At 47.8% G+C, this 12384-nt stretch overlaps 5 protein-coding genes across 5 annotated transcripts; 3 read left to right on the top strand and 2 right to left on the bottom strand.

Moving 5' to 3' along the window:
* The first annotated feature begins 160 nt into the window (after nucleotides 1-160).
* F5B22DRAFT_601246 (P-loop containing nucleoside triphosphate hydrolase protein) lies at nucleotides 161-3330 on the top strand. Its single transcript, XM_047974589.1, has 3 exons — nucleotides 161-590; nucleotides 641-1750; nucleotides 1818-3330. Exons 1-3 carry the CDS (start codon nucleotides 342-344, stop codon nucleotides 2676-2678), a joined length of 2220 nt encoding a protein of 739 aa, XP_047832069.1. The 5' UTR covers nucleotides 161-341; the 3' UTR covers nucleotides 2679-3330.
* Nucleotides 2790-3203, top strand: F5B22DRAFT_86100 (uncharacterized protein). The gene has a single exon (XM_047980635.1). It carries the CDS (start codon nucleotides 2900-2902, stop codon nucleotides 3164-3166), a length of 267 nt encoding a protein of 88 aa, XP_047832070.1. The 5' UTR covers nucleotides 2790-2899; the 3' UTR covers nucleotides 3167-3203.
* Nucleotides 3331-3973: 643 nt separating the features above from the next.
* On the top strand, nucleotides 3974-4934 carry F5B22DRAFT_86188 (uncharacterized protein). The gene is made up of 2 exons (XM_047980637.1): nucleotides 3974-4633; nucleotides 4783-4934. Exons 1-2 carry the CDS (start codon nucleotides 4114-4116, stop codon nucleotides 4863-4865), a joined length of 603 nt encoding a protein of 200 aa, XP_047832071.1. The 5' UTR covers nucleotides 3974-4113; the 3' UTR covers nucleotides 4866-4934.
* Nucleotides 4935-5176: 242 nt separating this feature from the next.
* On the bottom strand, nucleotides 5177-6438 carry F5B22DRAFT_86131 (uncharacterized protein). The gene is made up of 2 exons (XM_047980636.1): nucleotides 6021-6438; nucleotides 5177-5965 (listed from the first exon to the last, which is right to left on the bottom strand). Exons 1-2 carry the CDS (start codon nucleotides 6239-6241, stop codon nucleotides 5422-5424), a joined length of 765 nt encoding a protein of 254 aa, XP_047832072.1. The 5' UTR covers nucleotides 6242-6438; the 3' UTR covers nucleotides 5177-5421.
* Nucleotides 6439-9880: 3442 nt separating this feature from the next.
* F5B22DRAFT_635475 (uncharacterized protein) lies at nucleotides 9881-11473 on the bottom strand (the record flags this gene model as incomplete). Its single annotated transcript, XM_047977150.1, has 1 exon — nucleotides 9881-11473. One exon carries the CDS (start codon nucleotides 11471-11473, stop codon nucleotides 9881-9883), a length of 1593 nt encoding a protein of 530 aa, XP_047832073.1.
* Nucleotides 11474-12384: the final 911 nt, after the last annotated feature.

Genomic DNA, 12384 nt, shown 5'->3' on the forward strand with positions numbered 1-12384 from the left:
AGTTGGTGTAAGTTGCGGCGAATTGTGCGCTGTTCTTCCAGTGGGCCAGTACCTCTAGATCTCTATTATAGCGCCTATTAGCCCACAGCGTCAAGACATCAAAGTGAGAATATGGGCCTAGACGCTTACTTTTTCCAGCGTAGCTTGGTACTCCACTGCCAATACTAACCTATTTAGGCAGTGTACGTCAATCCACCAATGGTGGGGGCTTGCAGCAAGGGTCCTTACAATGCTGGGCTGGACCACGGGAAATTTTAAAGCTTTGCGAAGACTGCTGCAAAAAGTTATCACAGAACGCCAAACACGCCCAATTCTGATCGCGCAATAATAATAATCACACAATGAACAGAGCTAAGAAGAGGAAGCTGCTAGCTGGTGGCGCATCGCTGTCATCGAAACGGACAAAAACGTCGTCTGTCCCCCATAAATCCGGCAAATCTAAGAGAGCGAAGCGATCTGTCGGCATTGATTCCCTACCATGGAGCAAGGCAAAACTCCCGGACATGTTCAACGACGCTGAAGGATTTTACGGTCTGGAGGAGGTGGAAGGCATTGAGGTTGTTCGCGGCGACAACAACATCGTCGAGTTTGTACGTTTGCGCCATGTCGCATTGTTCGCACTGGTACTAACCATAATAAGAGAGCAGCCGTGCCGTCTGAGGATGAGAGCGATGGAGCCGGTGAGAACAGCAAGACCGTCGACAACAGCGGTGATGAATTCGAAGGATTTGACGATGAGCCATCTGCCTTAACTGAACCTACGGTAGATGTGTCCTCAGAAGCCTCCAAACCAGCACCCAAAAAGCCTGAGAAAGAGCCCAAAAAGAAGCCGAATAAGAAGTCGAGTGCGAAAGAAGACAATGAACTGGAAACAAACGTTTTCGCAGGGTTAGATGCCGTGGACGAACCTCAGGATGATCTTGACTTATCCGAATGGGTAAAACTAGACCTCTCTGCAGGAGTTCTGTCGTCGCTAGCCAAGTTGAAATTCTCTAAGCCTACGGCGATCCAGACCGCAGCTATACCTGATATTCTGGCTGGCCATGATGTAATAGGGAAAGCTTCTACCGGATCTGGAAAGACCTTGGCTTTTGGGATACCCATTGTTGAGAAGTGGCTAGACTTAGCAGGAGAAGACAGCGCTGAGACGGAAACGAAAACCCCCTTGGCCTTGATCCTCTCCCCCACCAGAGAACTGGCCCATCAACTTACAGATCATATCAAGAACCTATGTAACGGTCTTCCAACCTCACCGTATATCTGCTCCATTACCGGAGGGCTTTCAGTGCAGAAGCAGCAACGCCAGTTGGCCAAGGCCGACATCGTGATCGGAACACCTGGTCGGTTATGGGAGGTTCTGAGCTCAAGTGCTGAAGTCATGAGTTCTTTTAGAGGCACCAGCTATCTGGTGATAGATGAAGCAGACAGGCTTCTAACCGAAGGTCATTTCAAAGAAGCTGAGGAGATTATCAGTGCCCTTGATCGTGTTGAAGTAGATGAAGGGGAAGAGGACGCCGATCCTTCACCCAGACAGACACTCGTCTTCTCTGCAACATTCCACAAAGGCCTTCAGCAGAAGCTAGCTGGTAAGGGAAAATTCAACCTAATGAACCAGGAAGACTCAATGGAATATCTTCTCAAGAAATTGAATTTCCGTGAGGAGAAGCCCAAATTTATCGACGTCAATCCGGTATCCCAGATGGCCGAGGGGTTGAAGGAAGGCTTAGTGGAGTGTGGTGCAATGGAGAAAGTAGGTCATCATTCACCAAGCTCTGCCAATACCTATGGCTGGTTGAACATGCTAACGATAATATCAGGATCTATACCTCTATGCGCTGTTACTGTTATACCCCAATGTGCGCACGTTGGTATTCACCAACTCTATCAGCGCAGCCCGACGTATTTCTCCAATGCTACAGAACCTGAAAATAACCTCACATCCATTACATTCACAAATGGCCCAAAAAGCCCGCCTACGGTCTATTGAGCGCTTTACTAGCACGCCCGCCGGCCAGTCCTCCGTCTTGATCGCAACAGATGTTGCTGCACGTGGCCTCGATATACTCAATGTCGACCTCGTTGTGCATTACCACGTACCCCGCGACGCTGCCGCGTACGTACATCGGTCGGGACGTACGGCGCGTGCAGCCAAAACCGGTCTGAGCATCTTGCTCTGTGCACCAGAGGAAGTGATCCCAACCAGACGTCTCATCGCCAAGGTACACTCGGAAAGAAAGACTTCGAGGAAGAACCTGTTCGTGCAGACCCTAGATATGGATCGAAAGTTAGTAGGCCGCCTAAAGCCACGCGTAACGTTGGCCAAAAAGATCGCAGATGCCGGGCTAGCTAAAGAAAAAGGCGGGAAAGACGACGAGTGGATGCGCAACGCGGCGGAAGAGCTCGGTGTAGACTACGACAGCGACGAGTTAGAACAGGCTAGTAATTGGGGTGGACGCGGTGGCGGCCGCAAGAAGAAACAGCAGGAAGCTAGGGAGATGACGAAAGCCGAGCTAGGCGCTATGCGTGCCGAGCTTCGAGATCTACTCTCGAGGCGTGTCAATGCCGGCGTGAGCGAGAAGTATATCGCAAATGGTCTTGTCGACATTGATGAGCTCTTGAGAGGAGCCGAGGGTAACTTCCTTGGCAAGGTTGGGACTCTCGATATCTCAACCTTGTAGTTATTGTCTCGAATCATATCCATGAGAAGAATAAGATTCCAAACTTCGAATTCAACAGGACAGCGTCACATAAGAACCATATGTAATGCTACATGGTAACTAAAAGATGTATGTTGTGTTCTTGTGTACTAATCTAAGGACTAGGGTAGTTATCTTAAGACTTAATGGAAAGAAACAATCAGGTTCAAAGGTGGTTTACTCAGCTGCATCTATAGCCGAAAATGCAGTGGGTTTCTTTCCTGATTTACCTCAGGTTATTCGTACGAAGCCTCACAGTGAAATCATGCGTTGGTACGTTATGGTTAGCTAGCTTAATTTTGTTCAAGGCAATGTCTCTGTGTAATGCGAGAATCGAAGAGAAGAGCATGCCACATCCCTTATTAGTAACGCCGACACTTGCTCTCACTTATTCTCCTGCTTCGTTTTCACATTTTCTGGTGATTTGGCCGTCCTCGACGTCGATCACGGGGATGTACGATCGACGTTAAGAGTTAGGGGAAGAATTGGGGGGGAAGCGTTAAGCTATAACCTTTGTCAGCAGACTATCTAGTTACGATACTTGTCAGAAACTGTGGATGCTCTTCGGTAGTCCTTCGATGAGACTGGGTCTCGCCGTTCGTTTTACATATCTATATACGCAAGGTGTTTTGGGTTAATGAGACGAAATTCTGCTACTCCATAGCCTAGGTGCAGGTGGCCATAACTTGGCCGTGTGACTTAAATACCCCGTTTGGATTGTTTCATCTGCTATTCACAATTCTATCCCACTCTCGCTTATATCTCTCATCGTATTGACAATTCTTATCTATGATTTTGCACTTTGACAGTAGATGATCACACAATTTCTGTGGAGGTAGTCGGATAGAAATGTGCCGATAGCCCAGTACGACAGTTAGAGTAAAGGGGCTGTATATGTAGTAGGTCCTCGCGCTGGCTGCGTTCATTGCGACATAGTGTTGCTGCTGGAAAGCTTGGATTCTGATTTGGACATGTGAGGGTTCGGGAATGGCGTTTCATCACAGGGTCAAACGTAAGCCGCCACAGTGATTCCAACGTGGATTGCAAGGGCACTGGCGAGACCATGAAGCTCTGGGGCAATATGCCTCATCACCTATGGCGAATGATATCTGGTCCCTTCGGAGGGGTTTTGTCAGAGCATTGATGTGACCTCCTAGGTTAGCCTTGAGGGGTCGGAAATCAAGGATATCTTAGACTCTAATGAAGTGGACACACCTTTTCCAAAAGCTTTCGTCTCTGCATAAACTGGTGGCGTATGGCGATATTGCATTTTCAAGTTCAAGTTCAACTATGACAATACTCATTGGAAAATGAGCGAAACCTAGCTTTTTAAATTTCGAGAGGTCTAGTCTTGGAGTTATGCTGTGTCACTCGAATAAGCGTGTCGACGACGACGGCAATGACGATACCAACATAGATGGTTTCATCGATTGTGGTCGTCATAGCCATAGTGACGATGATCTTTCCTCCAGGAATGGTGATCTTGACAGTGGTGACAATAGCAGTGGGGACGCGAATAATCAGCGTAAAGCTTTCTGCTACACTTACCGATCACACCAATACAGACTTTTCGACGTCATCCGATTTTTCGACCACCACAATATCCGAAAGCGATTACGGCGGACAGCCTGGGAACAGAGGTGGCAAAGAAGGGGAACCCGATAATGGGAAAGATAATATTTCTCCTGGAAGTACTGCTCACCACATTTCAATCACAAGCACAATGTCTAATCGATCTATAATTCCAATTCCAATTCCAACAGGAACGTCTTTTCGGGACCCGTTCTCCGTAACATCTACTGTAAATCCCACGCGAATAAGCACAAGCTCACTAGGGACATCTACTAGTGTTGATGACCCCAGAGCGGGATCAGGCTCTCTGAGTGGCATCGTGGTTGGAAGTGTTTTAGGCGGCATGGCAGCGATATTGATCCTTCGTGAGTATCTTCCCAAGAAATCGAAAAACCAGTCCAGGTCGATTCTGGGGCTGGATAGACATCCAAGCAATGTCTAGCTAGCTTACCAAGGTTATGCACCCCAAAATGACAATGCCTTGAGAGGAGCTTGCTGACTTCGCGGCATTTAGTTGCTATAGTTTGGTTAGCGATGCGGAAAGCGATCCCACAAGGTGGCCTTATGATACAGAGACATGACTGGAAGTTTTTCTAAGGTGGGGAGGCGAGAAGAGAGAAGATCAGGAGAAGTCAGAGTACTAGAAGCCAGAGCTAGATGCTGTAGATACGGGGATTGGATATAACCCTGGAGCTCCTCACGAGCTGTATGACACCGGAACTGGATACGATGAACCTACCGAGCTGGATGCTGTGAGGTCCCCTGCCGAGGCACCGAGTAGTTTTTCGTATTTATAATTTTGGGGGATCTCATGACATTAGGGGTGACCGTTGGATAAAGGCATAATGAGTTGGTACCATGTCTTGACTCAGCTTCTCCTCTCCCACGGACGCTCGGGTTAGAGGGGGGCGAGGAGGTCAAAAGGGGCCAGTAGATGTCTTCTAACCCACAGTCAATAGAGCTTGTTCTCACACCTAGGAAACATTTCAGCATGTTTTGTTCGTACATAAAATACTTGATCCCGAGACACCATGTTGGTTGACCTTAATGGGCGGGCGAGTGCTTGGAAATGTGCTCCTAACGCACGACATGAATAGATAATCGACAGTGAGCTTAAACAGATTTGGTAGATATTCCTACTTCAATTAGGCTATCATTTCTCGAGACAGCATTTTTCCTCTAATGATGAGTAATGGCCATTCGTGTTGGGCCCCTTTTCATCTCCCAGCCTAATACCGCCTTCACAGCGATATTTGCCCCCAATGCAGCTATAGAACCCAACTATAGAGGCGGCCAGCTGCCACAAGAAGGCCATCGTGATGGTATAAACAAGTGGCCCTCTGGTTGTCGTGAAGGTGGTATTCGTCGCCGCGTCCCCATTCGAGATATATGATGCCAAAGAGTGCTCGAATATACACATAATGCCCGAGAAGAGGAGTGCTAACAAACTGCTCCCTAGTGCCACAGCATACCTCATCGCCGTGGGCCTCATTCGTAGAACCTCGTGGGTCACCATACTGACACAACATAATACGGGAGCGAGCGCGTTTAGCACGTATAGACCGTGAGTAAGGAAGGTTGATAAGATTGAGGCTTGAGGGACAGAAATTATCGTCCTGCCATCTTGCTCTAGCGCTTCCTGGGCGTTGTAGCCGGTGATTGTATAAGAACATTTGGTGATAGGGTGTGTATAGGCACTAAGTCATGTTAGCATGAAGATTATCCGGGTAATCTTTACTCGCGTGTACTAACAGGTCGCCATTGTTAATGGTTGTCGTGCAATAGCCCATGCTACCGAACCACACCGTCGAGCTAGTGGCATTCTCACCGTCCGTGCTGAAGTCTGCTCGAAGTAGGTACAGCTTGGATAGAATTGGAATTATGCTGACCATCGAGAAGCAAATAGAGATAGCAAGCAGGAAGGATGCGAGCACGTGTGGGTTGGTCAGTAACTTGCGCCAGCGGGAAGCCATCTTGAAAGTCGTTTGTATTATTAGGTATAGCAAAGGGCCAGCCTCGATCAATGATTAAACTCCTCCAAGGATCTCGAATCTTGGAAAGAGCAAAGCGAGCGATAATAGAAAAGGAGGGGAGGAATTGTTGTGGCTGGCAATGATGGTTTTATTCCTTAGATACTGGAGGATCTAGTCACACCCTGCACAGTTGTTGTTTCAACAACCTGCATACAAATTGCCGAGACTCTCTTTGTTTGGACGAAAACTGAATGGGAATGGGGAGGATTATTATCTACTGGATTAGCGTTACATTGAGTGCGCAGACCCCCAGCAATAACTGGAGAACAGGCAACTTTGTCCGCTTCTCGAAGCTCATACTGAGATCGACATAAGGTATACGACATGGGTGAGACATGGGAGATGAAACTTACTTAAACAAACCCACCCATCAGCTCGACTTTGTTAGTTTCCTTGCAGACCCTTACTTTACACTAGCATGTCTAGTACCTACACTGAGAGTACGGCACTGGCGAGAACTGGGGCGGATACTGTACATCCAGTCAAGGATTGCTAAATGGGAGGACACCCGGATGACATCCGTAGGATTGCTTGCTTGTCTCGCGGTGATGCCGGCTCTCCTATCTTTTTCCGTTCAGAGACACTAGCCACGCGAACTCAACTAGGACTTCGAAAGAATTTAATGGCTTGACAAGTCTTTGGTGAGACTAGTTCTAACTTGGGTATGATCGACGCTAGCTAGCTGGAGCTGGAGGTCCGTGCTGCCACGTCAAAGTAGTGTAGTCCGAGCTCAAGGCGCCGATATCATACAAGATTTATTCTGCCGATGGACTGCAGTGTGGTAGTGCGAATTTCTTTGCTCGGCCTGGTGTCGACCATTAATTTCGAATATAATTCTGTTAGACATAGGTTAGAATTACTTCATATACCGTTGTTGCTTCCATGCTACGCTAATTTAGTATACCGTTGGAATCATCGATTAATTGCATGCTGTCCGTGCGCTGGCGGATGGGTTGAGATGGGGCAGACCAAGGTTTTAAGTAGTGATGAATGAACCCCATTTTCCATTGCTTCTACCAAGTAAATACTGTAAGCGAGTTTACACACGCACCCATTGATTTCAATGTAATCATAGGTAGGTATACTTACGGAGTACAGCGCAACATCTAGGTAATGCTGTCAAGTCAGCTAACCTCCTTTCCTTTTGTTGAATACTACACGAGCTAGCTACCCATGTGGCTATGCAGGGATTCGCTCGAATTGCAGGGATTTCAACAGATGAACAAAATAAGACCCATGAGGAGCCTTTCCCTGGTCCCCAAACGCCAAGACCCGGTCAGGGTCCGGTCCCGGGAAGATATCTTTGTAGCCAAACCCCGTTTATTCACCGAATGAACCAGTCTGTCTAACCGTTGGCAAATAAACAGAGAGGGATCCCCGAGCAACGACCAAGATAATCTAACTAGGTAGTTTAAACAAACAAAGCATTTAGCTAGTACGCGAACTAGCGCGGGAGCTCCCGCCCTACGGCTTATTTCGGTGGTTCGGAACGGGTGGGATGACACCGCCCAATTCACACTAGATCTCATGATTCGGAAATTTCTAGTAATCCACTAAGTAGAACAGTTTGTGGAACGAACAGAAAAGTTTGATTCGTGTCATCATTACTATGTAGTAATACGAATAGGTATAGGATAGAGAGTCGAACATAGCCTTAAAGCTAGATCTCAGTTGCCGACTCGCCGTGGGATCAAAGGAGGAATCCTACTAGCGTGAATAACGAGAATTACTATGTAGGGGCCGATAGAAACGGCAGTATAAAGATACAGGAAGGGTTTCTTCTATTGTAGACCACTTGACTCGGTCAGCCCATAGTGAGCTAATTGTTCCTCTGTCATTTTGTATGTCTTATACTAGTGAGGCTGAATCATTAGATGTGAGACCTGGGCTTGTCATAATTCACATACTTATATCATCACTTTAACTAGATAGTGATAGGTATGCGAACGGCTGAGCCTGAATGCACCCTTTTACGCATTTATTTCTTATTGCTATTGCTTGATCGAGATCTACTTACTGTGTACACGCGAGAGCTAGCTGGTGCTTCCTCCCTTGTATACCTGGGCTTATTGCTATCTGTGATCATTCATGCGTTTACATGAGGGTTTCATACGTGCGTCTGTAGGTAGTCTAGTGAAGCTGGCGGTGGTTGAATTCCATCCTGACTTATATTATTAGGTTTACGATGGTTATCTTGTTTTATATATCTATCTACATGATGTCTGCCATTCTGATCTCCTTGTCACGTACACTTACATTGTCGTTTCGTACATTGGTTGGCGGCGAAAGGTAGCAGTGCAAATAGGTAGAGTGTGAGCTTTTTTTTTTTTTTTTTTTTTTTTTTTACAAACATCCGGATGCACGACTTCCTTTTCTTTTCTAACCTTTTCTCTATTTTTTATCCACCTCATGCTACGCAGGCCGCAGTGATATAAATCTAAAGCTTTTGCACCCCGTAGTCTACCTTGCCGAGTAAATCAAACGCAACACCTCCCAAAATAGGGATCCCGTAACAATTGCGTTCTAAAGGGCACACTACTTATAAGGCAAGGATCCAGCAAGGAGTCTCATTACAGTGGACTACAATGCTATAAGTACTGTAAGTAAGGTATAAATACGATCATATAACTAACTAGGTATAACGACTAAATATACAAGCGATAACAAGGGACTAAACCGAACTATAGCTAAAGTGTAATAATGATGGTGATTTAATTCATACTTATACAAGCACCTACCACCAGTAGATATTGGCATATCTCGATTTTAGAGAGTATCAGGGCAAATACTAGGTAGATTGGGCGGGTATCCGTCTACTATGTAGGCAGTGTCTTTGACAGCAGAAAATGGGAAAGACTACTTGTAAGCTAACATCAAGGACCCCAAGGAGGTAAAAGGTTCACTTATTCTCTCTATGCATGAAGCCTTAATCACCAGTGTCTAGTATCTAGTGAGCATAGAACACCGAAAGGAACCACGAATAAATCAATAAATAAATCAAAGCACTCACTCGATGGGTACTTAAGTAATCATGAATTGAATTCAGCGGACAGAACTTTTCCAATACCTAGCCCCGAATCAAGACCTAAGACAGATAATGCAGACCTAATTCGCTTCGCTTCTCATCCCTTCGTCGCTGATATAATTATCCCCATTTCCAACAAACAACCAACCGAGCCAACCCAACTACTCTGGTGAATGCAGTTAAAACACCGCGCAATTTCAACAATAAGAAACGATGCTAGCTTCGATAATGGTATATAGTACAGATCAAAGGAGAGAGATGGCTTCCCCGTGTTCGTCCGTTCCCCCCTTCACGTGTCTAGGTATGTTATGTGTAGACCGCCCCCCTCCACCAATTTAACTCTTCCGGCTCGCGGGCCGTGATGCAATCTAGAGACAGAAGAGAACAAGACTTCGAAAATGCCAATAGGTAGGTCCATTCGCTCGCTCTTGTATGGGTATCCAACAACGCTCAAAAATCGTCCCGTAATTTTCCAAAAATGAGTAGATAGATAGAGGGGGAAATAAGAAAAAAACCAAAACAAAAAAACAGAGATGAGAACCAAAAGATTCAATCTAGAACGCGCCACCTTTTCCCTGGTCCCTGTCTTGAGGGTGGATCTGGATCGCGGGAACAGCCTGCTCAGCTTCGTCAAAGTCGCGTGCGGGCGCCGTAGACGGAATCTTGGCGATATCTTCCTCACTCATCTTCATGATTTCGTCCTTGCGAGCAACCGCCTTCCACTTTCTATCGCCCGCTTTGGCAGCAGCCTCGGCTTCGGCGAGCCACTTCTGCCATTGGGGAGTATTGGGTGCCGCGCCGTTCCTATGGACCCAGGCAGTGCGCTTCGTCTCGCGGATAGCCCACCAAAGCGTCCGTGTGAAGCTCTTAACTCCTTCACGGGGGTCGTTTGGGTTGGTCTCTTTCTCTGCGTTGAGGGAGTCCTCTGGCGTTATGACTTTACATTCGTAGCGGCTGAGATCCCAGAAGTAACGTTTTGGGATAAGACCCAAGGCCCAATACATGCCGTTTAGAACGACATAAGCACCGCTCACGAATATTTGTGAGTTCCACTTGCAATTGCCTAATAGAATGACAGACGCCATCAGCAAAAAGGTGCCTAGTCCCATAAGCGCACGGTACCACTGCCCGCCAACTCTGTAGGCGCACTCCTCTGTGCCCGAGTAGAGCTCACGAGCTACTTCCTCTGTGCATTTGATAAGCAGAAAGGCGCCTTCACGAGTGCGTATAATAATGTCGCCATCGGGTACCTTATTGGTGTGGCTGCGGTTCGTTAGGATGGGACGCCACCAGGAAGCCAATCCGACGACCGAGCTTGCTGTGGCCATTAGCGTGACAGCGATGATGGCCGTTCCATCCTTCTGCCAGGCAGCAAAGCCAATAATGCTAAATGTGAGCAACACGGAGAAGATTTCCAAGATATGTATAGGCGACCATAAGGTCGCAGGAATAGCAGGTCGCTCTGCCTTATTGGCTAGAGTAGGGTTAGCTACGAAGTCCTGGACTTTCTCTTTCATGGTTTGGCGTCGGGTAATCCCTTGAGGTGGTGGGTCGGGACCAGCCTCGATATCAGAAAATGCGACGCTGAGACCAGTGGCCCGTCCCCGTATAGGCGTCGGCTCATCATCTAGAGCATCAGGCGGAGGACCCTTGATCGACCTGGCTGCGAGTGAGAGGTTCGTGTTTGTTCGTCCATTGGATCGAAATCTTGAGAAGAAAGCGCTTCCATTAGGCGATTGTGGAGGGACTTCGATACCTCCAGCATTATTCCTGTCCCTATGCTTTATCTCAAGAACTTTAAAGGCAAGGGCGGGTAACTCGTCGAGCGGGTGCAAGATGTTGGCGAAAAAGCTGACGGTATCGAGAGCGACACCACTATAGACGCCGGTCATCTTTGCTGAGGTTTCGGGTAGACGCTGGGGGCGAGAGGGCTTCAAGAGGGCCTGAGGGGCAGGGATAATGCGCGGCAGGAGACATAGGACGCTTGCGGTGATGACCTGAGCATGTTCTGCAATGGAGGACTCGCCGATGACGGCGAGCAGCGTAACAACATCCAGACGCCAACCCTGGGGGCCATCACCGTCAACACCATCTGAGGAGAACCATTTGTCGGCGCCAGAATAAATGGGACCATCTGGGCTTTCCATCATGCGATTGATCCCTGAGTTACCGACAGAATGGAAAAGTTTCGACGGTCAAGGTTTGGCGGAGAATTGAGTTTTGAGCTAAAGCGAGGAGGCAATGCGCCCCTCTTACTCTCTTATCGCGTGTCTTATGTCTCGTCTCGGCTCGGCTCGTGTTTGGCGTGTTTCGTCGCTAACCTTAGTGTCAAACTTCGCGAGATTGGCGTAGGATGGGCAGTATGTTGAAAACAATTCTAAAGATAGGCTTTTGCAAGAGACGAGTGAAGAGCTATCGGTTGATCGACTCTCGTTCCAACCGGCAAAGGGTGTTATTATAGGTAGGAAAGGGAACAAGAAAACCAATCGTGTCTAGAAAGGGACTGTTTCTTCGGTGACGTCTCTTGAGACTACCTAGGTATATGTCTGTCTATGTCTTTTTGGTATGTTGTAAGTAAGTTTACCAAGGGAACATGGACACCAGACATGAGGATCCCATCGCCAAGATAATAGGTGCTGGGGAGCTCGTCCTTATTTAATCCGACAAGGAGGACGGGGTTGCATTGGGCGAGCAAGGGTGGGAGAGGGAGGGAGCAGAAGGGAGGATAAAGAGATGCCCAGTCACTGCCCAGTGGTGGCTTTGGCGTCTGGCTTTGGCACACGCACCAGCGAGTTGCGTGCCCAGGTGGTCTCTGCACAGTGTGTCGCCGAGCTCTGGATGCTGAGTGGCCGGCTGCTGGAGTTTGCCCTGTGAGCCGCCACGACCTGCCCTGGATGGCCATATCTACAGCGGCCTGCACAGCGCTAACATGCCTATCTAGGCTCTTTCGACTATGCCTCGTTGGGAGAATTTCCAGATACCTAGGCAGAGGCGCTAGGCGCAAGCGATGGGTTCCCTCAGGTCTCACAGGGCTTAGCACTTGCGCTGAATCACTGAT

This window comes from Xylaria bambusicola (genome assembly GCF_022495145.1).
Source record: "Xylaria bambusicola strain CBS 139988 unplaced genomic scaffold F5B22scaffold_14, whole genome shotgun sequence".
NCBI classification, from domain to species: Eukaryota; Fungi; Ascomycota; class Sordariomycetes; order Xylariales; family Xylariaceae; genus Xylaria; species Xylaria bambusicola.